At 40.5% G+C, this 27,976-nt stretch overlaps 1 protein-coding gene across 6 annotated transcripts in view; it reads right to left on the bottom strand.

The window, feature by feature from the left end:
• The window catches only part of LOC117590864 (protein sprint), a 131,305-nt gene that overhangs the window by 44,597 nt on the left and 58,732 nt on the right, over window positions 1-27,976 (bottom strand). For 2 of the 6 annotated variants that reach the window (XM_034283879.1, XM_034283881.1), the window contains one exon: window positions 1,772-2,500. The exons of 3 other annotated variants lie outside the window; for them this stretch is intronic. In XM_034283879.1, coding sequence (XP_034139770.1) covers window positions 1,772-2,500 — 729 coding nt within the window. Of the gene's footprint in view, window positions 1-1,771; window positions 2,501-26,133; window positions 26,313-27,976 lie in introns of all 6 variants that reach the window. One more of the 6 variants, XM_034283880.1, reaches the window with a different exon arrangement.

Below are 27,976 nucleotides of genomic sequence, written 5' to 3'. Positions count from 1 at the left end.
TTGTGCAAACAGGCAAATGGTAAACAGCAAGAAATAAAAATCACTGCGGCCTACTTTTGGGGGCGCCGCGAAATATGGAAATGAAGCTGACAGCCAGCCACTACCCCACCCACCACAACTCAGCCCACATGAATGGCAATTAAGATTAATTGGTGACCGAAATCGGAAGGGGGAGTGCCCACAAAAGTTTGCCTGCCTCTGATTGAAGGTCAAGATTGGCCAAACCACTATAAGCTTAAACTTGGAACTGCACTTCGGGAACTAGTTCAATTTTATGGAATGACTGGGAGGCAACTGTACTTTGACCAATTGTCCTAAGCAGCTGTTTTTATTTTAAACGAATTTTTATATATCTCTTAAACATGGTATGTTCTACTCCAATCTCTCTTTTTTGTTTCCAGAGATACATATGATTAGATTATAATGACAGCGCCCTCCGACTTTATTTGTATCTTAATTTCTTTCTATGCATAGACCATATTTTGAATCTTTATCTTTGCCACTCGTAATCTTGGTGCGACTGGAGCAAACTCAATTATTAGTCTCGAAACAAATGCAAAAGTTAATGCCACCAAGGGTGTCCTGGACACACAGTTTCGCTTCACACTGCAATCACTCATCCATGTATGGTTCCGAGGGGGCAATCTCCACTGTTGTCCCCAAAAAGTTTTCGATGAATATTTGTGCTGTTTCCCCTTTCCTCAAAAATAAAAGATGAAAATTCCTGGTTCTAAATCAAAGCAGAAAACAAAATAGAAAAGTAAGCACCAAGTACTCGTATGCGGGTCTGAGCTTCAAGGATGCGGATGCGTATGCGGTTGGATCGTAGAGGATTGCAGTGCCCGTGCCAGTGTTGGTTAGGATAAAGTCTCCCTCCTCCATATGGAGTCGAGAGCTTCACTGTGTATGCAAATTAGTTGTGACAGCTTTCAAAAAGTTTCACATAGTTGTCGATGGCTGCCAAAAGAGTGCTTCCGTTCTCCTCATTTGACAGCTGACACATCGGAAAGGCACAAGAGTGCACAAGAGTTCAGAACGGTTAAAGTTCATGGAAGCGTGAGGGAGAGCTGCATTCCTGATGAAGTGGCGGGGGCAGGAGCAGTAAGGGCGGACCATGCCATGTCTGTGCCCCACGGGCATGCAAAGCTCAAACCGTTTTTGATATGGTAATGTGGCAATGGAAATGCGTGTGTGGAATGTACCATTATTAGATTTTTACTCAGTAGACGAGTCGCTAGGGTGGCTCTCTCTCTCTCTCACTCTCAGGGGTGCCATAAAGTAGTAATACTAATTAAGTTGTGTATTATGCATGTGCAGCCCTCCCGCCACCAAAAGATGAAGAATGAATCTCTGTGTGTGTAGATGTGCCTTGGGGTGTCGTGTCTGCTGGGTTGCCTGCTGTGTGCTGTGGCAGCCACTCGACTTGAGTAAGCATTTGACATCGTTTGCCAGCGGAACAATGCTGCGAGTGCGGTACTGGCAGCCAAGTGTTTTGTGGTTGCACATAAACCTGAAGTGGATGTCATCGATGTGATGTGAGACAGCAGACAGTAGACATGAGACTACATCACCTTCTTGCTGTTGCAGCAAATGAAGAGGATGGAAAGGCAAAAGAGGAATAGTTTTACCCACAAGTACTCTTCAAAGTAAAAGAAAAATTAGTACTAAATATGAATAGATCGGTTAGGGAGGAACAGGAAAACCCCGTTGAATGTTGCCCTTTAATCCCTCCCTCCTGGATATATAATTTCTCTCGCCTGGGGGAACTCACCTCGCCTTGCCATGTGCCTTGAATTGCGACACTTCAGCGTACCGCCTGCCCAGGGGCGCCTCCTGGGGACTGAGCAGAGCATCGCAGAGTAAAGAAGTGGGTGGCATACTCTTGAGCAGCTGCAGACCACCAACATTAGTGGGCAGCGACTGTCGATCAGCGATGGTGTCTTCGCCGCGATTGGCAAAGTTCTTGAGCTGCTCCCGGAGCGAGTAGTCCACAGAGCTGGAGCAGGAGGTGGACTCGGAGGACGATGAGCTGGAGTTGGAGATGGATCGTGGAGCGGGTGTGATAGCGTTGCCATTCTGTAGATCCTCATAGGCGGCATGGGCATCCTCCGAAGTGGTGCTACTGCTGCTGCTGCTACTGCTGCTGCTAGTCCTTGAACTCGAAGCTGATGACTGATTGCTGTCCATGCTGGCAATCGAATTGCGATTGCCATTCTCTAACAGCAATTCCTCCTGTTTAGATGTGGCATTGGTATGGATTTGTAGCTGTGTTTGCATCTGATTCTGATTGGGATCGTTATCGTCTCCATCCACCTGCTGTGGCACAATGATCAGGGATGTGCGCTTCCTGAGTGTCTCATCCTTGGCGTTCATATTCTGTTTAAGGGTTTTGTCCGACTTTGTGTAGACAATCACCTCCACCTTTGAGGAGGCATCGCTGCACTCCACCACCGATGGAACTCCTCCTCCGATTGTGGCCGTCTCGTGTGACATTCTTGTGCTGTAAATTCGCCTCGGATTAGAGAATGGAGAGGCATGGAATGGAATGGAAAATTATGATGCTATCAACTCATGCAACTCATGAATAAACCACACACAGACAGACACACACATGTGCCAATCTCTTTTATTGATTCCGACATTTAATACCCTCGCATATTCGATGAACCCCACACGGTGCCGGTCGCCTCTTAAAATGTTACAACCAATAAAATTCCAAGCCAAAACATTGTCACAGCGGGGTAGCAGCAACACCTGCCATCTGTCTGGCATCACCCACCCCACATGCCCATCATATTATATTATGAGAACATTCTAAGTAGTAATATTCGCAATAGTTGTTCCAACAGAAACTCCTTTACAGTGTTTCGCTCAGCCCAAAGTCAAACAGTCAACGAACACGTGCTTCAACATTAAGATACTTGCACGAGAAAGATTATCACTGGATGAAAACCAAGTGGTAAGAAAAAGACTCCCAAATACATATGTATGTACATCTAATCCTACTTCTTTCAGTATTTTTATACCCGGTACTCGAAGAGTAAATAGGGTATATTGTATTTGTGTGGAATAACGGTTGTATGTAACGCACAGAAGGAAACGTTTCCGACCCCATAAAGTATATATATTCTTGATCAGCATCAATAGCCGAGTCGATAGAGCCATGTCTGTCTGTCTGTCCGTCTTGTTTGTCGGCTAGTTCTCAGATACTATTAGAGCTAGAGCCACCAAATTTTGGCTCCAGACTGCTGTGAGCTCACACTGAAACCAGTGTATTTCAAAAATGAGCCCCGCCCCCTTCCGGCCACGACAAAGCGCGTAAACCTCCCAAACCTACAGTTTTGAGGACAAAAGAAAACTAAATAAGCCATTCCGTAGGGAATGACCATATCTATTAGATCACCAAATTGGGATCCGATTGGATCATTATTATAGCCAGAATGAAGAAATTAATTCCCAGTGGCTAAACCCACCCTGTCCCGCAGCTTTTGTTGTTCTTTTTACATTCTCTCATTCACACTCTTCTTCTGCTTCACTCGGCCCCTGCCTCTGCCGCGAGTCTGCAGTGTGTGGGTCTAGGGAGAGGCGGCGAGCTAACGGAGCGTGTTGGTGTGAGAAGTGTGGTAGATGTAGATGACAGATGAAGAAAAAAATTTTAAATTTGACGAAACACTTCTAAGGTGCAGATGTAGTACTGAGTGCCGGGTATAAACGTGGTGACGCGTAAGAAGCGTCTCACACGTCCCTTCTCGTTTTTCTCTTGTATTCATCCCCATAGGCCACAGGGGAAGTCCAATGTCCGCGTGTTTCATCGTTCGGTTAACCAAATAATTTCCAATTCTTGGAGATTTGTCGCCGAGTTTCCGCTTATCGTCAAGAGTTATGCTTCAATGCCAAAACAGAAGCTAAACAAAAATACACACAAAAAATGAGGAGCAACAAACAAAGAAGAGAAGCAATTGAATTGCAAAATTATTTCTATAATAAATACTGAATTCTGGATAGCATTTTTCTCGAGTATTTTTACAGTACTGGGGCAAAAATCGTTCCATAGTTTGACACGCAAAGTGTATCCTCAAGTCAAAAATTTTTTGAAATAAAGTCAAATATTTTGTAATATTTACTTCACGCTGGTCGATGCGGTTCATTCCTCTTTTTGCACGCCTATAAATGCAATTGTGTGTTTACTTGTTTCCCCATTGATAAGAATTCTCAATTCCTAAAACACATTGCAATTCGAATGTTAAGTGATTTTTGTTGGACATTTATGCGATGTTTTACATTTTCCCCCATACCCATCTGTGGTGCGATTATAATTAATACTTTCACAAAGCGGCGTTGTGGTTATTGTTGGGAATCGTGATTATGGGAGCAGCAATGGGGGTTTGATATGCCGCATTTTGCAATTACTGAATCACTTGGCAAGCAACGACAACAATCATATAAAGCCAATATGTTCGTGCCCGACATATTCGAAGCGTTTCGATTACAGACAAACACACAGACAGACAGACAGAAGGACGGACACACTCGTTTCATTTGAAACGATTTCAAAAGTTATTCCATACATTTTTTATGCGGATTCCTCTCTGATTCTGAGATTCTGATTCATTTGAAAACTGAATTTCCTTGTAAATATATTTCCATAAATTGTCTGCTCCTATTTTACTGCAACGGAGAGGAGAGTTGCCTTCACCGTTCCATGGAGAAGCGTCTGCCGTTGTTCCGTTCCGTCTCCTCTGTTTATTATGCAAAGTGTGAAACGCAATTGTCAACAAATTGTCAACCAAACATGGAAATCGGGTATGGTATAGTTGAGGCAGTTTTTTCTACCCTAAAAATATATATGTTTGTATGTACATACATACAAATATTCGTGACAGGGAACGCCAGTCGCGATATGCGAGAATATCATTGAGATTTTGGGCTTGCTGCCAGCTGAAAAGCTTGACGAGTGCGCGGTTTTTGTAGCGAATTTTATATGGAGAAAAATAGTTTTAGCCAGACAGCTGCCTGATGTCTGTAGTGTGTGTGGTATATGGGATAGTGATCGATTTCAAGGCCAAAACAACACCAGAATACCGCTTTGGATTTTGGGAGCGAGTGAATCGTCAATGTATGTATGTACTTTAGATATCCTATTTTCATTATTCACACTATTCAAACTATTCCAGCTCTTTAACTACTACAGATTTCGATTATTAATCATTTTAAATGTACTTGAATGAATGTTTTAAAATACATTTTCATGGAAATATGAAATTCATTTATCATAAAATAAGATGATTGAAAAGATGCCGCGTCCTCTAATTATACCCGGTACTCGAAGAGTAAATAGGGTATATTGTATTTGTGTGAATAACGGTTGTATGTAACGCACTGAAGGAAACGTTTCCGACCCCATAAATTATATATATTCTTGATCAGCATCAATAGCCGAGTCGATAGAGCCATGTCTATCTGTCCGTCTGTCCGTCCGTCCGTCCGTCCATCTTTCCGTCTTGTTTGTCGGCTAGTTCTCAGACACTATTAGAGCTATTACTATTAGAGCTGCCTCTGCCCCGAGTCTGCAGTGTGTGGGTCTAGGGAAGCCCGGCGCGCTAACGGAGCGTGTTGGTGTGAGAAGTGTTGTAGATGTAGATGACAGATGAAGAAAAAATGTTACATTTGGCAAAACACCCCAAAGTGCAGAAGTAGTACTGAGTGCCGGGTATAAAAGTTGTGACACGTAAGAAGCGTCTCACGTCCCTTCTCGCTTTGTATATGATTAATTTCCGAATAGATTTTTCTATGTATTTCCCCATAATAATGCCACACATTCCACATTCATTCTAATCATAATTTTTAGCAGTTTATAAATCAAACATAGAAAAAATGTGCATATAAGTGAATTCGATCCTTAGACAATATATAGTGTGTTAGAGGAATTGTACAAATAGTTGGTGTGCGGTAAGTGCATCTTTCATCTCTGAAACCATTATAATGGTTTCTTTGAATGGACTTACAAAATGTTCGGTTCCCGCCGGAAGCATTAAACTGCATATATATGGTAGAGAATTCAATTCTTAATCCAATTTATGTTATTTTTTCTTGCGCTTCTCTGCGTCTTTGAAGATATTTGAGTTTTCGTAACATAACCTCAAGTTTGGATTTTCGGAGTTGTTTGCAATGTTAAACTGAGTGAAGAATATTATTGCAGAAGATGTCGATTTTCATTGAATTTAAGTGTTAATACCTGTTACTAGCTTTGAGAACGATAAGGGTTATTTGTAGACCCTTTGAAGAACTTTTTATTACGGTTTGTCGATTAAATTGAACATTTTTACGGAAAACTTTAAACAAATCGAAAAAAACTGCAGATTCTCTAAATTCGTGCTCAATTGTACAATTATAATAACGTTGAGACATTTCCAGTATCTGCACTGCCGTGCAGTGCTATTGAATCCCACATTCAACAACTCAACGAGAAGAAGCTGCTTGCAGTATACAAGGAAGTCAATGTAAAAATTCGCTTATCTTCTACTTTTCCATTTTTAAAAATCCGGACACAACTTTTTAAGTAAAATATGGCATTGCTTTACATATTCCTATCATTTTTTGTTTGATACAATTTTTTCAACAAACCTTCCTTTCACTTTTATAGACTCATATCAAAAAGCTAAATCAAACGTGTGATCAAAAAATATTGTTTCCTTTGGAGGTTATTAATTAACGCCACAAAATGTGGGCAAATGCCCCATAGTGAATTAGAGCAATCCCATGAATACTCGTACTCCACTCTCAGTGTATGTATGAGTATGTGTGATTCATGGGAGGGCAAGCGAGTGCACTATGGTCCCAATGACCACTTTTCGTGTCCTTAATTAATACCTCGAGAACGAATCAAGATTTTTGGATTTAGTTTTTTGATATTAGTTAAGAATAGCAAGGGGCATGTTTTTTGAGAAAATGGGCGTGGCACAGATTTATTTTAAGGAAAATCGGTTTTTATTTTTTTTTCTCAAAATGTTAGAAGCAAAGAAAGGATGGAAATATGTTAAGCAGTGCAAGATTCTATAAAATTAACAGCTTTAAAATACAATATAATCGAATTTTTTGTCCCACAAAGCATTCTTTATTCGGTTTTTATTTTTGTTTTTCTCAAAATGTTAGAAGCAAAAAAAGGATGGGAATTTGTTTAGCGGTTCAAGATTCTATAAAAAAAAGTCTTATCACGAATTAAAATAGCTTAAAAATCCAAGATAATCGAATTTTTTGTCCCACGAAGCATTCTCCATAGGAGTTTTCATTATAAAACAATATTACACTGGATATCAAACTCTAGCCCTCCAAAATAGCTAGTGACTAATATTGTGGCTTAAATGCAATGCAATATGGCACTCTACTTCACAATTTTCTTCTACATTGTGTTCCAAACGGCAAGAAAACATTGACATTTCTCATTTAAGGTTATGATCTATAAACGCAAATTGTAAGAGTTGTGGTCAAATGTGGCATTTCCGACTATATACATTTTAACAATCATGTATTACTCTACGACACACAATAGGTTTCAAGGTGGGACTAGGTGGCACTCTATTAAAAAAACCTTTTTCAAAAATTAGTTTTTACTACGAACTGATACATATTGAAGGCCTCACTTTAACATACAATTACGAAGGCATCGCCAACTACTAGATATTGTTCACATTACAAAACAGGTAGTAAAAAGGCTGAATAAAATGCATCCAAAAAATTGGATCAGTTAATCGTATTTTTCAATTTATGAGATATTTAAAACAGCAATAATATTGGCATTTTTTCACTGCACATGCTGCGCAATAATGACCGCTGGGTTTCCACAGCTGATTTTCTATGCAAATGTCTGGTACGCAACTTTGATGGCCACTCTTTTTCTAATACAGAGCGCCAAAAAACACGTCTTGGTTTTAACTTTTAAAAATTACCTTTTGGCCAAGAAAAGTGGTCATTGGGACCATAGTGGAGTGGAGTGTGTAAGTGAATAGGGATTGAGTGCTTATCGCTTACACAACGAAAAAAACACACAAGAACACACAGAAATGCTGCTCAACTTTTCTAATGTTGAATGCCCTGCAATCATTCATCTCCCTCTTTGTCACTCCTCCCACTCTCCCTTCCCTACACACCCTCCCGCTCTCTCACTCTCCTCCTCCCACACTCCATCGACTTAAGTGGAATCACTAAGCAAACAACTCATGTTTATTGACACAGTGTACTCTGAATACTCTAATGGAAAATATTTGCAACGCCAAGTCAATTGCCGTTATACATTATTTGTATACATATGTATTTAGATGTTTATAACCGTTTATCCCTTTCGTCCTAACTGTATTTAAGAAATATATGAGCATAGAGAGGATACACAAAATCAAAGTTTTTTTTTTGGGGCAAGCTGCTTTATGAAGTCTCAAGTTTGAAGGAAGGGTATGTGAGCTCAGAAGCAACACAAAAGTGGCAAACGTCTCAAGCACTAAAAATGAAAACGCATATGAAGTCGAGAATGGATACACGCATTGCCATCATGTATGGATGTACATATGTGTCACCGCACACATGAAAATACGAAGCAGACTTGAAAAGGAAAAACAAAACTTTGTTTCTATGAGTTGTTTGCTTAGTGGTGGAATGCAATAAGTTTTGAGCTTTGCCTCCCCACCCCCACACAACAACCATCGCCGCCGCGGCTGCTGCTGCTGCCTTCTCCAATTTCTGTTCAAAAGTCAAAATCATATTTTCGTACCCCGTTAATCAGATTGATTGTTTTTGTAGTATGCCGTACTGCATAAACCACAAAAAACTTTATTTACGCATTAAGCAATTGTGATTCTGACCTAATGCATTCCGCCAAATGGGTTCACTATGGGTAAAAAGCCCGAATTTTTGGCATTTGTGTAATTTTTTTTTGTTTAAAATACTTGAATGCGACTTAACTTTTCTGATTCCTCAATATCAAGATAGAAGAAAACTTGTTTTAGAAGATTTTTACCTAGTACTTTATTTTTTTGCGAGCTTTCAAAGGTGGCTGATTTTGAGATGCTTCAACTTGTGAAAACGTGCGGGAAAAATTAAGCAATTTGCAGCTGTAATTGTAGCTCGATTACAAAGTTTATATACAAGTAAAAAATGGAAATAACAGGTCGAGGTATTGAAATTAATTGTTAATACATATTGTTGTATAGTTGTGTGTAGTTATTTAATTGTCCAATGTTTTGTTCGTGTGTCTTTTTAGCTTGGTACTAACAATTGCACGTGTTTTCTGTGGAATATTCCTTTTGCACAGCACACCACTGCACAGAAGTTCAAGTTATTTGTTATTAACCAAATATTATAGAATCACGTGGTGTTAATGCTTTTTGCCCCCTTTTCGAAAAATTGTAAATTTTGCAGATGATTATGACTTCACTCATGCAGCGCTGCTGGAGGTCTGCACCAACAACAATCGTGAAGCACACGCAATAAAATGTTGTAATTTAAAGAGAATTGACAAAAACTGACTAACTAACTATCCAATTTATTGCTTAATTAAACAAGTACTAAGCGAAATTCAATTGTACGTTGGAGCGATTCCAATCAAATTACTTTTAACAAAACAATTATTGTATACATCAATCAAATATAATTTTTTAAAGTTCTAAAATGTTTTAAAGGATCTTTTATCATAATTAATCTTTTGAAAACCTTTTTTTGTAATAAATACGACTTAAATGGGTTCCAGATGGTGGCGGGAGGTAGGCGGGGCCCAAATGACTAAATTTTTTTCCCGAAATTCTACTTTAGTCTAACGAACATTCACGCCAATTTGTAGAGCTCCAGCTCTTACCCATAGTTCCTTGCTTCATATAACTTCTGCCTGAAAAGATGTGTCTTTTATTCCAGATATAAGAGGTACCCCTTAGTAGAAACAGTGAAACCTAGAGCATTCGCACTTGCTTATTGTTTTCGTTTTTTTTTTCTTCCTTTCTTTTTCTTTCCTTTTATTTTATTAATATGTCAGATATGGCCAGCCAGGTGGCGGCTCCTGTTCTTACATTTTGTTGTTGCTGCCCGCTGGCAATTGTCATTATCTTTCGATCTGCATTTCATAGATGGGAGCCAAAGCTCATTGCACGCAGTGAACACATTTCGGTTGTTGCTCTCGCGGCAATTCCTTCCCTCCTTCATTTCTATCAGATGCTCTCTCAGTAACCACTACAACGGTAAGCAACACTCGGCTACCGACTCCTTCTCGATCTAAAAGCTTGCTCTCAGCAACAACTAAGACACTTTATGAGAAGCTTAACAAGTAACCAACGGGAAAAAAGTCTGTTTTTTGCAATCCCATTGTTATGATCTTCCACTATTGCGGGAATATTTAGGGATATTCGCGAGTTTAGCTGAGGTATCCCATAGTCCCATTCGAATTTGAATGACTTTTTAAAAATATTTATTTCCCTTCCTTTCGTGTTTTTTTTTCTAGTCTTTTTTCCGATTCACGTTTCGCGTTCTTTTGTGTTTAGTAATTTTTCAATTTTTCCATTGAAACATGTGTGGGGGGTGGTCTCTTTTACTCTCTCTCCCTCTCTCTGTATCGCTTTGGGGGGTTCTTGCACTTTGGTGGTTGCTTTTTGTCTGCCTTGTTACTACAAATAATCGGCGGTACGCTCGGCACGTGCGCGACGTGTTCCAGCCAGCCTTCAAGGGGGAGAGGTTCCTTTCACCTCCTCCTCCACCACCATTCTGTAGTATCAGTCGCAACCATTCCATTCAATTTCGTTCCCATGGCTTTACTGTAATTGATTTCGCATTGCAATGAATGCGTTTGCGGCGTGCCTGGCTCACAATTTGCTGCTCTTTGATTGTTTTGGACTCTTGCTGTGGACAATCCTGCCCCCATTCCCACTCTGCTAGACTGCTTCTGTGGTGACAACATTAGCCAAATTGATTTCGACACTGCTCGGGCGGACTGCTTGACTGCTTGGTGCCTTATTGAGATTGAAGGGAGGGTGGGCTGATGATCGCTTGCCGTTTTTATACCCGGTACTCGAAGAGTAAATATGGTATTTTTTATTTGTGGGGAATAACGGTTGTATGTAACGCACAGAAGGAAACGTTTATGACCCCATAAAGTATATATATTCTTGATCAGCTTCAATAGCCGGGTCGATAGAGAAATGTCTGTCTGTCCGTCTGTCCGTCTTGTTTGTCAGCTGGTTCTCAGAAACTATGAGAGCTAGAGCCACCAAATTTTGCATCCAGACTGCTATATGCTCACACTGAAACCAGTGTATTTCAAAAATGAGCCACGCCCCTCAAATCTCAAATCTAAAATTTTGAAGACAAAAGAAAACTAAAAACGCCATTCCGTAGGAAATGGCCATATCTATCTGATCACCAAATTGGGATTCGATTGGATCATTATTATAGCCACAATGGAGAAATTAGTTCCCAGTGGCTAAACCCACCCTGTCCCGCAGCTTTTCTTGTTCTTTTTACATTCTCTCATTCACACTCTGTTTCTGCTTCACTCGGCCCCTGCCTCTGCCCACCCCCTGTCAATTCCTCCTCCGACTTTTACGGTGCACTATGGTCCCAATGACTAATTTTTAATTTTTAAATTTTTAATTTAAAAGATTTTTAAAAGTTAAAACCAATACGTGGTTTTTGGCGCTCTGTATTAGAAAAAGAGTGACCATCAAAGTTGCGTACCAGACATTTGCATAGAAAATCAGCTGTGGAAACCCAGCGGTTATTATTGCGCAGCATGTGCAGTGAAAAAATGCCAATTTTATTACTGTTTTAAATATCTCATAAATTGAAAAATACGATTAACTGATCCAATTTTTTGGATGCATTTTATTCAGTAGCCTTTTTACTACCTGTTTTGTAATGTGAACAATATCTAGTAGTTGGCGATGCCTTCGTAATTGTATGTTAAAGTGAGGCCTTCAATATGTATCAGTTCGTAGAAAAAACTAATTTTTGAAAAAGGTTTTTTTAGAGTGCCACCTAGTCCCACCTTGAAACCTATTGTGTGTCGTAGAGTAATACATGATTGTTAAAATGTATATAGTCGGAAATGCCACATTTGACCACAACTCTTACAATTTGCATTTATAGATCATAACCTTAAATGTTTTCTTGCCGTTTGGAACACAATGTAGAAGAAAATTGTGAAGTAGAGTGCCATATTGCATTGCATTTAAGCCACAATATTAGTCACTAGCTATTTTGGAGGGCTAGAGTTTGATATCCAGTGTACGCCCACGCCCATTTTCTCAAAAAACAGGCCCCTTGCTATTCTTAACTAATATCAAAACACTAAATCCAAAAATGTTGATTCGTTCTCGAGTTATTAATTAAGGACACGAAAAGTGGTCATTGGGACCATAGTGCGGTGCCTCTGCCTCTGCCTCGAGTCTGCAGTGTGTGGGTCTAGGGAAAGGCGGCGAGCTAACGGAGCGTGTTGGTGTGAGAAGTGTGGTAGATGTAGATGACAGATGAAGAAAAAATTTTTAATTTGACAAAACACCGTTAAGGTGCAGATGTAGTACTGAGTGCCGGGTATAAAAGTTGTGACGCGTAAAAAGCGTCTCACACGTCCCTTCTCGTTTGACTCTGCAATCAACTCGACTCCGCTCAAGGCCCCACCGATAAACCGATCCACCTACACGCATACGCCTACGCCATGTCCCCCAAAAAGTGTGTGGCTGGCAGACGTTGTGGCAGCTCAAGAATCAAACAACAGCCACAGAGCACAATGTTTTCTATCTAAATAAATATATGTCACACACAGACACACATACACGCAGAAGAGTCTATAAATTATGTAAATGTAAATTTCATTTTATTTTGTCCGATCTTTTGCTTTGGAAATTTGTTCAAAATTTGATTTTCAGAAGGGCTCGGCACCGTTTTCGTTTTTATGAATTTTTAATTTGTTTGCCTGGGATTTTGGGTTGAATGAAAATTTCACACTTTTGGCCGTGAGGGGATTTGTTTGATTTGTGAACTGAAAACACCAACTGCACAGCATCAGCATGGAGATTTTCGCATCCGTAAGATATGCGACGGAAATGAGGCGCGTATTCAATGAAATATTTATCAAATCGGTTTGATGGTGTCTTTTGCAAGTATCTCAGAGATACAAATTAGTGTGGGCAACCATGAAAGACACATTTCTGTGTCTGTGTGTGTGGCATGTGTGGTATCCAGATTGAAATTTTGAGTGTCGCGTGGAGTATATGTGGGTGATCTGGTATCTGATATGCGGGCAATGAAATTTTTTTTAAACTTGTTTTTATTTAAGTGACCCTTCTAGATGGTTTTGTCATACATTAGATACTTTTAATATGAGCACAACAAATTGAATGAGATACTTTTGATGTGTAATTATTTTTCAGCAATGACCAGATGTTGGGCATCTAAAAGATTCTTTTAGCACACTAAGCTATCCATAAACTCTATGGAGCCCGCGTTTCTGCTAACTGTGAGTTACTTTTGTGTGTGCGCTTGCTCTTTTGGATAATGGATGGGCCGGCCGCACGCAGCCAAAAAACAAAAAAAGGAAACGAAACGAAATTCCACGCTTACACAATTTGTATCTGGCAGAAACTCGCAGACGTGTAGGTGAAAGGCGCCCCGCCAGATAGAAAAGCAAAGCACACGCCACTGAACAGAGGCGTTGAGATATTTATGATACGATACGCGCGGTCTGGTCTGGTCTGGCTAGTGGCCTACAGAAAAATGCAGCGCAACTAAATTCGTTTTGCCGCTGTCTGTATCTACCGCTTGCCTGCACCCGTTGCTGTTTCTGTTGCTGTTGCTGTTGCCGTTGCAAAAGCTGACCGTAGGATACAATGAAAATATGAAAGTGCAACAACAGCAGCAGCAATAAAGCAGCAGCAACAGCTGTACACAAAAAAAAAACCTGTTCAGCTACTTTAACGCTGCGCCCCCGTGGAACGCAAGTGGATGCCATTATGCAGGCAAGCGGGCAAGGAGGCGGGCAGGCTGGCAGCAACAGCACAGCAAAACAACGGTACCTCTCTCCACAGAGGCTGAAAATACATGTGCAGAAACTGCATTAAAATATCCCCATCAAGATACTCAGACACAAACAGATACATTGATGGATAGTTAGAACATAATTATGGAAGCTAAGATACAAATTTCCCTTAAGCAAAAGGATGAATTTTTTACTCTGAATGCGATTGGAATCAAAGTCAAAGCTACTGCCATCAAAAATGCAGCATAACAGTTTATGTTCGTTTTTTTTTTAATATATTCAGATACAAAATACAATAATGAAAAACAGCAACGTCGCCTGCCATTGGAGGGGTTGTTTAGAAGGGGGGAGAAATTAACATGTAGAAAAGAGCAAAGTAAAAAGAGGTCGACCGATAGAGCGAGCGACCAACCGATCGACCGTCTTCTTTGTGCTCCAAACGAAACGAAACGAAACGACGAAAGGCAGCACAAATGATCACAAGAAGTAACCGAATAATGAGATTGAGAATGAGAAGAACGAACAGGGGGATGACGTCACTGAAGATCTAATTGGAAAAACAGGGAGACCCAGAGAAAGAGAGGGAGGGGGAGGAGCCCTGCAATGGGAAGCGTGTGTGGGGTCTCTAATTTAAGAGGAATACTGCCAATACCACATGCGAATATGTTGTATGAATGAATGAAATGAACTGAGGAAAGCCATTTCAACAAAATATACGTTTACGATGCACACAAAGGTCGAATTTCGAGGAATAATCAGCTTTATTTAACAAGGGAAATCCTTTATCATTCTATTGAATAATTAAATATGCGCGAAAACTGTTTGTCTCTGAAATGATCAATAATTTAGATATCTTTGCTATTGGATAACATTCCTTTTACCCCTTTTCATTTATTTTATTTTCTTTACCAAATGAACTAATACTTTAATTAATACGAGTTTATATTCTTTAACCATTGTTGATCAATTCAATGAAAGATCGCGTGAGAGTAAGCGAAGATCTAATCCACAATTTTTTATGCGGAACTTGCCGATCAGAATTGTTTTTGTTTTGTTCTTCGGTTTCTCACGCACGAAGAAAGAAGACAAATTTAAGAATCATATCTGAATTTAAATATCGTCTTTATATACATATGTCAATAAATATCTAAATACTGAGGGACTTTATCTGGGGGTCTGATGTCTCTGGGTCAAATTGTAGGGCCGCACCGTTAGAATCGAAATGTTTCGTTTAAATTTTTTTTTTTTGTCTACGAGTCTATCAATTAAATCACTACAACATTAGTCCATCTTTCGCGCTCCCTCTGCCTTTTCTATCTATATCTTTCATGTCTGTCTCCCTCTATCTTTTTGTTTTGTTTTCCCCTCTAAAAATATGTTTTTATTACAAGATTTTTAGTGCGTTTGATGTGTGTGTGTTTGGGAAAAGTGATTTACATGGAATTAATGTTGATTTTCAATTAGTTTTTTATGTCTTGTTTTTGTTGTTGTTTTTTATTTTTACATAGCATTAAAAGCAAATTCTAAAAAGTGGATATATGATCCAGAGGGCGAGAGATACAACAAAAAGACTACCAATTCATATGCGATCCACAAAAACATACAAATAACAGACCCAAACATAATCCACACACCAAAAGTTACAGTCCACAAGGCGTCGCGATGTTGCAATAATTATCTCAAGCTTAAACGTTTTAATTTTTATTTTTAACATTAAACCGCTTACCCCCCGGCACCCCTCGCAATCGACCGCTCCCGTGCCACAACCACCAAATGTAAAGTTCAACAACAACAAAAATAGCTCACGAAACAAGAGACGATGTTGAGCCCCGCACAGAGTGTGGACGTGTGAGACGCTTCTTACGCGTCACAACTTTTATACCCGGCACTCAGTACTACTACATATGCTACTACATCTACTACATATTTTAAATATTTTCTTCATCTGTCATCTACATCTACAACACCTTTCACCCCAACACGCTCCGTTAGCTCGCCGCCCTTCCCTAGACCCACACACTGCAGACTCGAGGCAGAGGCAGCGCCCACACACAAAAAAAAAAACAAATCATAAGCTGCGGGACGGGGTGGGTTAAAAGTCGGCAGATGCAGAGGGACGGCAGAGACAGGGGCCGAGTGAAGCAGAAGCAGAGTGTGAATGAGAGAATGTGAAAAGAACAACAAAAGCTGCGGGACAGGGTGGGTTTAGCGACTGCAAATTAATTTCTTCATTCTAGCTATAATAAGGATCCAATCGGATCCCGGTGATCTGATAGATATGGCCATTCCCTACGGAATGGCGTTTTTAGTTTTCTTTTATCTTCAAAATTGTAGATTTGGAAGGTTTTCGCCCTTTTTCGTGGGCGGAAGGGGACGGGGCTAATTTTTTAAATACACTGGTTTCAGTGTGACCATATAGCAGTCTGGATGCAAAATTTGGTGGCTCTAGCTCTTATAGTCTCTGAGAACTAGCCGACAAACAAGACGGACAGACGGACGGACGGACAGACAGACATGGCTCTATCGTCTCGTCAATTAATGCTGATCAAGAATATATATACATTATGGGGTCGGAAACGTTTCCTTCTGTGTGTAACATACATTCACAAATACAATATACCCTATTTACTCTTCGAGTACCGGTTATAAAAAAGGGTGTTGTTGGGTAAATTCTCAAGCGTTTTGACAGCCAGTACAAGCAGCAGGGGAAAATGCGCCGGCCCCAAAAATTAAGGAAGATTGGAATGTGAAATATCTTCAATGGATTCCAATTATCGACTGATCGAAGCATTTTTTTTGAGGACGGTAATCATAAATGAAGTACATACTTTTGTTTGTGGCATTCGCAATGAATTCGCTTATGGGTAATTTATGCATGACATTATTGTCAGCACTTATAATGTGGTTCTTCGTCAAACGATTAAGAATACATTTGGGGTATACATCTCAAAGAAAGCACCTCAAAGTGCACTTCGAATGGTTTGATTTAGCATTCGGTTAGTTAATTCTCTTCCAGAATTAAATTTAAAATCTGTAGTGAGTTTTTTTATCGTGCGGAATATTTTAAAGGTGAATCTCGCCCCAGCAGCAACCTGCTCTGCTCGAATTTGCCTAATATCTAAAGGAGCAGCAGGGGCGGTGGGTGCTGGAGTATCTGATTACAGTTTGAATGCCTGCACAATGAACCAGAAAATTTTGTGCATTTGCTTTGGGGCTTCTTTTGTGATGCGGCAGATGGCAGATGGCAGGTGGAAGGTGCCGGCTTCATCGCTCTGTGCCTCTCAGGGTCGCAGATTTCTGTGCTGACTAGGGATACTCGTACAAAAAACGTGACTCTGTGGCAACAAGTAAACTCGGAAAATAGTCTACAACCGATATGAAGTGTGGCAACGCTGCAGCAGCAGCTACAACAATTACAGTTATTTTATGAGTTTGCAGAGCAGAACCAAAGGCAAAGGCAGGAGCAGCAGGCGGCATGCAGCAGGCGGATGCAGTGGAAAAGCCACTTCATTTTCCAAAGAGAGCGGAAATTTAATGAGCAACGCCCTCACAAAGATGCTGTCTTCTGTCCATTGCTGATTGCTGCTGCTGCTGCAGATGATGATGCTACACAGCAGTTTGTGGATTTTGGGGTATACACGAATAAAGGAGAGCCACACACTAGCTTTCCTTTTCATAAATCTGTTAAAGGATGGTCGAAATTTCATCGATTAATCGATTTAACCTCGATATTAAAAATGCAAGCTATACTCTAGCCATAAATCATATTAAATGGAATAAAATCTATAGTTTTCATCAGTTACCCTTGACTTTCCTCTGATTAGTGTGGTATTATTTTATTTTATACGATTCTGCCACTTGCAACAACTGCAAATGATCCATCATATTTCTCCTCGAGGCAGCCCCCACACCACACCAGAAACACACACACTCGTACAGCTCGTGGAGCATCATCAGAGGCAGAGCTGGAGCCAGAGCCCCAGAGAACTAGCTGTTCGCCGTTCGCTTTTGTAATGATGCGTTTAGATGATTATGAGCTCAAAGCCCCGAAGCCTCGAAGCCAAATTGGAGCATAACCGGTGGTGGCTGAAGCTGGAGCCATAGCCACAGCCACAGTCTAGCCATAATTTTGTGGTAATTTTTGCAACCGAGAAGAGAAGGGAAGGGAAGAGCTACAGCAGGCATTGCATTTGAAAAACTGCATCCATCTGAAGCGTGCGCTAGGACATGCCTCCAGAGTCAAAAATAATTGAGTTGCCTCTTCTGTGTGTCTGTGCGGCAGAAGGATGGAAAAAGGATACTTTAAGGTGGCATGATTCAATGGTTATTTCAGTGCTAAACAGACCGTTTATTGTATTTAGAACGCTTAAGATGGATGCAACTCTAATGGTAAGTAGTACATATTGGATGACCAAATACAAAGAGGCTTTTCGTATTTGAAAGAAAATGTTCTTGTAAGTAAAAGTAATTTTTCATATTTTCTAGTTCCTATCGAAGGCTTCAGCCAAGACGCACCACGAAAGTTCTTCTATGACTTGAATATTCTATCCATATTTAAAATTGAATTTATTTCTCTCTCCTTTTATCGATTTCTGGATCTGCTGTTGTGTTTTTCTTGCAAAACAGGTTCCGATGCGCCAGAGAGAGAGAGAGAGAGAGAAATTAAAAATAATTATCAGAAAAGAGTGAAAATATTGTGTTGTAAATGCCACAAAAATAAACCCTAAATTGTTCACTAATTTGTGCAACAATTGCAGCCATTATGAAGAGCAATTTCAGTGTTGAACAATGCCACAAGTGTGAGCATTGCCAGCTGACTTTAACTTCGTCATCCTCTATCAACGCTAAAAATACTCGACACATATTTAATCCATGAAAAGCAAAACTTGCTCTAATCCCCCCTCCCCACCACTTAATTATCGCATTTTTTTCTCATTTCTTCGCTCTGCCAACATACCTCTGCAAATGTCTGTTACTAGGCCAGGCTTCAAGCTCCAAGAGGCGGCCCCCATGTTCTGCATGAACGACTGCAGTTGCCTCATTTTTCAAGCTTAACCCCAAGACATGCCACTTTCACATAAAAAAACTAAGCAAAACAAATGGTCTGCATTACAGTTGCGAGGCTTGTCGGTCTGTCGAGAATGACATGGTCACGTTCATGAGGCAGACGCGAAAGGGCTTTAAGGAGCTGACCGTGGGCTTTAAAAAGCAGTACGATCGGCTTCTAGCCATGGAAAAAGGCGCAAAAAAGTCACTCCTCGGGATCTGCAAGTGCCTGTCCCTCGACCGCTCGCTGCCGACTTTTAACCCACCCCGTCCCGCAGCTTGTATTTGTTTTGTTTTGTGTGCGGGCGCTGCCTTTGCCTCTGCCGCGAGTCTGCAGTGTGTGGGTCTAGGGAAGGGGAGCGAGCGAAAGGAGCGTGTTGGTGTGAGAAGTGTTGTAGATGTAGATGACAGATGAAGAAAATATTTAACATTTGACAAAACACCGCTAAGGTGCAGATATAGTACTGAGTGCCGTGTATAAAAGTTGTAACGCGTAAGAAGCGTCTCATACGTCCCTTCTCGTTATGGATAGTTTCACATTTTCATCCCATGTTATTGTGTTTACCGAAACCTGGTTAAAGCCGGACATTCTTAGTCCCGACGTTTTGGCAGATCGGTACACAATTTATAGGAATGATCGTTCGTCTCGACTCTTACTTCACGTCGTAACTTTTCATAGTCCAGGTTTCACAAGACCTGGAATTCCTCTGTGTTAGACTGATTCTTTCCGGCCAGTCTATTTATGTCACTTGCTCGTATATTCCACTTCGACTAAAATGTTCGAGAAAATTTTAACTCCGCACTTGTAGCATCTCTGCAAATCACTTATATCTCCAGCTCAGCACGGATTTATACGGCGACGATCAACAACCACTAATGTTTTAGAGTTCCTCCTCTATCATTAAAGGCTTCCAAGGTAACTTGCAGATGGATGTTATTTACACTGACTTCAGTATGGCATTCGATTCTGTAAATCATTCTCTTCTTGCACAAAAACTAAACCTTCTAGGGTTTCCGCCCAATCTGTTGAGATGGAATACTAGCTACCTGTGTTCTAGGTCTCAAAGGGTCCTTTTCAAAAACTCCTTATCTTTACCTGTTATGGTTACTTCTGGAGTACCACAGGGTAGCCATTTAGGCCCCTTACTTTTCACACTCTTTATTATGACCTGCCTTCTGTATTAACAAATTCTCGAGTACTTATGTATGCGGATGATGTTAAGCTCTGTGTTCAGTATAAGGACATTTCATTTCACTCTCGCTTGCAATCTGATCTCAATAGCTTTCAGTCATGGTGCTGTGCAAATATGTTACACCTTAATGCCTCGAAGTGCAATGTAATGACTTTTTATCGCTCCAGCCCCTTCCTGGCTCCTTACACCCTCTGCGTTAGTTCTCTTGAAAGAATTACATTGGTTGATGATCTAGGTGTTAAACTAGACCCCAAGTTAAAGTTTTCTGAACACATTTCTACCATGGTAAATAAAGCCGTTTATAAAGAGGTCAACTTGGATGCAACTGTGAGACTGCCATCCTACCGTAGTAGACTTCTTTTAATAAATCTTCCATCCTTAGTTAGTCGTAGAAAAATGCTTGGTGTAATTTTTATGCACAACTTGATCAAAGGGGATTTAGACAGCCATGCCTTGTTGAACCGTGTAAACTTTCCGTTTCCCATTAGACCCACTAGAAACTATATTCCTTTGTTCCTTCCACTGTGCAGATCGAATTATGCCTTGCACGAACCCTTTGGGGTCTTATTCTGGTATTATAATTCCCTCTATCACATTATATCCTCGACTAACTTCCTTCCTCTTCTTAAATCTCTTATACTAGTCTACCTCGCCCGCAATTAGTTTCATTTTAGCTTTTTCTTGTTTCTGACTTTGATAATTTTGCTTGCTTAGCTATAGTTGCTCTATTTTAGTTGTGTTTAGTTCGAATTTTCCTCGAATATTAGCCTAACATCTATCTTTCCTTTATGCTCGCGACCGGTTCGGTTAATCGCGCCGCGCGTCATGCGGCAGCGCCCCTCGGTCGGTTGGTGCTGGAGGAGGGCCGCGTTCTGATGGGTTCCTCTCGTAACAGGCTTTGGCTTGGTGTCGTATGGGCCACTTGATGGGGCAGTCATTGCATATCAACGTCCAGACAATCAAGAAAAATAATTGTAAATGGGGAAGAATGGGCATGCTGCCGTTCTAATGGAACAAAAGGAGTAAAAAAATGTTCTATAAGCGAATGGCTACATTCCAAACAGCATTGGCAATGGAAGATGTTTGACAATATACCAAAAAGATTTTAATACATATTTCATAATTATTTTCAAATTCTTCAAATATTTTGATATTTTCTGAAAATTTCAATATGATTTTGATTCGATTATTCAAATATGGGAAAATAGCCAGTAAAAATTCACAGGGAAGTGGATTTGGTTCCACTGTCATTCGCGGGCTACAAATATCTCTATGAAAACAATGAAATAATGTATGTTGTATTTCAAGCAAACAACATAAAAAAAACTGGCCCCAGACCAACTGTTGCCAGGTAACTCCTGTCCCCCTTTTACCCCTCTATTTCACATACCCTAGTTTGCGCCACTTAACAGCAAATCAATCGGCAGTTGGCGGCATAATTCAAGGGGCAGGCAGGCACCAGACCAGCCAGAAGCAGCATAATAGAAACGCGGCAACGTCGCTCAGAAACTTCAACATCAAAATGGGTTGTGGTTGTGGCAGGGGCGATGTGGCCATATCAATATTTTCATAAATTGCAGGGCAATTTATGTACGGTTCGGGTGTTCAAAGCTAATGCGAGAGCTACCGACTTCATATTTGTGGCAAAAAGGGCACACCCCTAAGATTTTTGTGTGTATTTTCCCTGCTTTTCTCCGTTGAAGTTCGTTTAATTTTATTGCCTAATTTTCAACTTTGATTGCTGCCACAGCCCACCGTCCTGCGGCACCACCAATTCAATTTGCACGCTCGTTGACATTTCTTTTCTCTGAGATTTTCTCATTTTCATAACCATTTTTGCCGCTCCAACGCCCAACGTGTCCCTCCCCACCAAAAGCTTTACTTTCAATTTCATTGCCTGGCCTTTCCGAAAAGCAAACGAGAGAAGGAGAGAAAGATTGTAATCCATTTTTATATATTTTTATGTAGCATTTGTATTTGTGGCCTCACGAGAGCAAAAGCATTCCACTCCAAATGGGGAGTATATTAAACGCTTCATTTAATCCAAGGAAAAAATTAACATTTGCTGCAAGAAAATGGCACGAAAATAAAGTGCTTGGAACGGGAGCGGATAGAAAATGAGATAGAAATGAGATTAAAACTATCATTAGCATCCACAAGAACAAGAAGTTTGCTTTGTCTTTTGGATTCCACTTGGCTTCTTTGCTTCTTGCTTCTTTGATTAAATGTTGCCAGCGACAACCGTCGCCGTTGCAAATCATCAGCTCTTTTTCCTTTTGAATAGCCCCACCCCGCAAACCCATTTAATCACTCTGCTCCGCCAATTTGTGGCGCGTCATCGTCTTGTTCCACACACACACACACGGATGAAAAACTAGGAATTAAATAAAACGCAAAATTCTCCAAAAACGAACAAAAGTGGGAGCCAAAATCCAGAAGAAACAACAAGTAAGAATTGGGCTGTATTCTAGTATTATATTCCTCTCACTCTCTTTCTCGTTCTTATTTCTCTCCAGCCTTCCACTAAGAGATGCTCCCAGAACAAGAGATCTCTCGACATCGAGATAGTTTCCCATCGAACAAGTTTCAGTGCTGCTTGGTCATTTAATTCTGGGGGCCTAACCAAAATGGTTAGGAAAATTTGTTGTTCTACCATCACTATCAGTCTATCTCCAGACATTTTAGCTCGTAATTCTCTTGAATTTTCATTAATTTATTTTTCTCATATGGAAATTAAAACGCTTCAGATTTTATTCTTAAAAAGATTCCATTTTAGAGTCATAGAAAATGGCTATTTACTCATTTAATAAAATGGAAAATGTTGTCTCTTCCACCCCAAAAAAAGGAAAATTAATAAAAATTGTTGATAAACAATTAAATGAACGACAATTACGATTACTTAAACAATTCCATGAAATCTACGAAAAAACGAGAAGGGACGTGTGAGACGCTTCTTGTCTGGACGTTGATATGCAATGACTCGACCATCAAGTGGCCCATGCGACACCAAGCCAAAGCCTGTTACGCGCGGAACCCAGCAGAACGCGGCCCTCCTCCCGCACCAACCGACCGAGGGGCGCTGCCGCATGACGCGCGGCGCGATTAACCGAACCGGTCGCGAGCATAAAGGAAAGATAAATGTTAGGCTAATATTCGAGGAAAATTAGAACTAAACACAACTAAACTAGAGCAACTATAGCTAAGCAAGCAAAAGGGGGTGGGGAGGGAGGGAGTTAGTCGAGGATATAATGTGACAGAGGGAATTATAATACCAGCATAAGACCCCAAAGGGTTCGTGCAAGGCATAATTCGATCTGCACAGTGGAAGGAACAAAGGAATATAGTTTCTAGTGGGTCTAATGGGAATCGGAAAGTTTACGCGGCGCAACAAGTCAGGGCTGTCTAAATCCCCTTTGATCAAGTTGTGCATAAAAATTACACCAAGCATTTTTCTACGACTAACTAAGGATGGAAGATTTATTAAAAGAAGTCTACTACGGTAGGATGGCAGTCTCACAGTTGCATCCAAGTTGACCTCTTTATAAACGGCTCTAAAGGTTTAGTGGTTGTTGATCGTCGCCGTATAAATCCGTGCTGAGCTGGAGATATAAGTGATTTGCAGAGATGCTGCAAGTGCGGAGTTAAAATTTTCTCGAACATTTTAGGAATGGCGGATAACTTAGATAAACCTCTATACTTTTTAGCGTCGGACTTGCTACCTTTCTTATGGAGAGGAAATATAAAGGATTCCTTCCAGATGGGGGGAAAGCTAGAAGAATGGATGGATAGCGTGAATAGTTTAAGCAAGGGCCGCACAGAGACTCGGCACAGTACACAACCGGGAACTCCGACAGGGCCCGGTGAAAATGCCGGCTTAACTAATTGAAGTTCATGAAGTAAGGGCCTTCATTGAACAAAGGGCAGAAAATGCCACGGCACGCGTCACAACTTTTATACCAGGCACTCAGCACTACATCTGTACCTTAGCGGTTTTTTGTAAACAACAAACAACTCATAGAGTGTTCAAACGTGGGAAAAACTGGCTGCCTGATCAGTTTAGTAGATTGGCTCCCAGTGCCTTCGGCTCTTGGTGAGAGAGCCTTCGGATGAGAGAGTTTGGCGTTGGCTCTCTTGAGCATTGAACGCAAAGCGACTCTCGCATAAACAAAGTTTTTTTTTTTCCTTTTCAAGTCTGCTTCGTATTTTCATGTGTGCGGTGACACATATGTACATACATACATGATGGCAATGCGTGTATCTATTCTCGACTTCATATGCGTTTTCATTTTTAGCGCTTGAGACGTTTGGCACTTTTGTGTTGCTTCTGAGCTCACATACCCTTCTTTCAAACTTGAGACTTTCAGCTTGCCACAAAAAATAAATAAATTTACTTTGTGTATCCTCTCTATGCTCATATACAGTTAGGACGAAAGGGATAAAAGGTTATAAACATCCAAATATGTATATAAATAATGAATAACCGCAATTGACTTGGCGCTGCAAATATTTTCCATTAGAGTATTCAGCGTACACTGTGTGAATAAACATAGAGAGACACACGCGAGACTTAGAAAGCGACTTGAAAAGAAACGAGAAGGGACGTGTGAAACGTTTCTTACGCATCACAACTTTTATACCCGGTACTCAGTAGAACATCTGTACCTTAACGTTTTTTTTTTTAAATTTTTAGTTTTACATTTTACATTTTTTCTACATCTTTCATCAACATCTACATCACTTCTTACGCCAACACGCCCCTAGCAACACAACTCCCCTAGCAACACAGTCTGCAGAGGCACTGCAGAGTCAGAGGCCACTCACTACACGAAGCAGAGTGTGAATGAGAGAATGTGAAAAAAAACAGCAAAAGCTGCTGGACATTGCGGCTGTAATAATGGTCCAATCGGATCCCAATTTGTTGATCTGATAGATATGGTCCTTCCCTACGGAATGGCGGCATACGCCCTTTTTCGAGGGCGAAAGGGGCCGGGCTTCATTTTTTATATACACTTGTAACAGTGTAAGCAAACAGAAGTCTGGATGCAAAATTTGGTGGATCTAGCTTTTATAGTCTCTGAGATCCAGGCGCTCATAAGGACGGACGGACGGACAGACAGACATATCGCAATCGACTCGGCTATTGATGCTGATCAAGAATATATATACTTTATGGGGTCATAAACGTTTCCTTCTGTGCGTTACATACAACCGTTATTCCCCACAAATACAATATACCCTATTTACTCTTCGAGTACCGGGTATTAAACTGCAATATTATGGACTTTGGTTGACTTTACGGAGAGTTTTGATGTGCGGCTACCCCATGATTTACTTTCAAAAAAATCAGTTCCATTCCATCTGTTTGCTCAGCGAATAGATAGATAAGGAATAGATGGCATGGGTGGCATGGGGCGACAGACAAACAAATTACAAACAAATTGTCAGCGTCGTTTCTTCATCGATTGCACCCCACACCCCGACCCACACCCTGTTCAAGGCGCCTGCCGTCTTTTCCTCTACTTAAATAAGTTTCCCAACAAAATTAGTTACTTCTTATCGGTTGTTCAGGTGGCGGGAGGGAGAGATCAGAGTTCTCAATTGATACCCTGTGCATACACACAAACAAAAACACCTGTGGGGGCATTCACTTTACTCCGTTGAAAGAACAATCCCGTATCGTACGGAAAGGTCTCTGGCATTGATTCTACAGAATCTTTCTTTTCCCCTCTCCCCAGAAAAGTGACAGCATATTCTGTCTTCTTTCGTCTTCCCAGAATAGTGGCAACGCTTCTAGAGTAAAACTTGTTCTTAATTTTTGAGTGCAGTTTTTCTTTCCTTTGAGTTAATAGCATGATAATTTTCTTGTTTTCATTTATTTGTTCTACTTACATGAGCAAAAGTTTTTGGCTTTTGGCTTTGTTGTGTGTTGATTCTCTCTCGCCTACTCTCTTTTTTGCTTCCTCGCTGACAACACGTTCTTTAAGCGGGCGAAAATCTTTCTTAAATTGTTTAAAATGCAACCTTGTGCATGATTAAGAACATTTTTACTGGCACTTTTATAGTTTGCACTTTTTTGTTGAAGAGTTTTTTATGTAATTTCATTTCAAAGAAAATAAAATACATTTTCATTAATTGTACAGGAAATATTTATTTAAAAGCAGAATGTATCAATCATTCATTCAGCGCACTCAATCACTACTCGATTTAATCAAAATTGTTGCTGTCATGACAACTGCTGCCGCTGCCGCCACCACCACCGCTGGTCGCTCTTGCATTTCCTCTGCTGCTGCCACCCGTTCTCCCTTCATCGCACTGATATGCAAATAAAATGAAAAATTCATTCGAGCGTCACAATGAAAAAACTCGACAAAAATACTTTCAAAACTGTTGAGTTTTTCTCTGCAGGATTTAAGAGCTGCAAGAGTTTCAATTGCGTTTTAAGAGCGATTTTACAGCATTAAAACCCGCGTGTCAGAGAAACGCAAGCAAAACGCTAGCGTGTCAGAGTGCATTTGAAGCGATTTTCACAGCATGACAATACTCACAGGAACCATAAGTTTTAAGAGACGCGTTTCATATGTGACTTTTGCAGCCAGTGCGATTCTATTGCTACTTTTGCACCCTTAAATTGAAGGAATCTAAATAAACAATTCAGCGATTAATTTGCGGTTCTCGAAGACGATTTTTGCTTTTGTACCGACTTTTTCAGTGGCAAATATCGATTCAACGTCTTCTGCTGTATGCAATTTTCGATTTCGTGCCTTTTTGCCATTCAAATTAAAAAAATTAAAAGAATCGATTAAGCGATTTTTTGGCGACTTATTACAGCATTAAAAACTGTCACAAATTATAAGCATTTCAGCGTCTTTTGCATTATAAAACGAGAAGAGACGTGTGAGACGCACCTTACGCGTCACAACTTTTCTACCCGGCACTCAGTCAGTGTACTTGTACCATATTGTTTTTTTTCGAATTTAACATTTGACATTTTACATTTGTTCTACACCTGTCATCTACATCTACATAACTTCTCACGCCAACACGCAATTTTCGCGCGCCCCCCTCCCCTAGAGCCGCACACTTCAGATCCACGTCAGAGGCAGAACCGATGCAGAGGCAGCGGCCAGCGGCAACTGCAGAAGCAGAATGTGAATGAGAGAATATGAAAAAAAAACAACAAAAGCTACTGGACAGGGTGGGTTTAGCCACTGCAAATTATTGTGGCTATAATAATGATCCAATTGGATCCCAATTTGATGATCTGATTGATATGGTCATTCCCTATAAAATGGCGTTTTAAGTATAATTTTATCTTCAAAATTGTAGATTTGGGAGGTTTTCGCTCCTTTATGGGGGCGGAAGGAGGCGGGGCTAATTTTTTAAATACACTGATTTCAGTGTGGGCATATAGCAGTCTGGATGCAAGTTTTGGTGGCTCTAGCTCTTATAGTCTCTGAGAACTAGCCGACAAACAAGACGGGCAGACAGACAGACAGACATGGCTCTATCAACTCGGCTATTGATGCTGATCAAGAATATATATACTTTATTGGGTCGGAAACGTTTCCTTCTGGGCGTTACATACAACCGTTATTCGCACAAATACAAATATATTTCAAAAATTAGCCCCGCCCCCTTCCGCCCTTGCAAAAGGGCGAAAACCTCCCAAATTTTATCAATTTTGAAGATAAAAGAAAACTAAAAACGCCATTCCGTAGGGAATGACCATATC

The sequence above is a fragment of the Drosophila guanche genome, unplaced genomic scaffold, assembly GCF_900245975.1.
Source record: "Drosophila guanche unplaced genomic scaffold, DGUA_6, whole genome shotgun sequence".
NCBI lineage: Eukaryota > Metazoa > Arthropoda > Insecta > Diptera > Drosophilidae > Drosophila > Drosophila guanche.
Note: the sequence above shows the minus strand (reverse complement) of the source record. Positions and strands in the feature narration are given on the sequence as shown.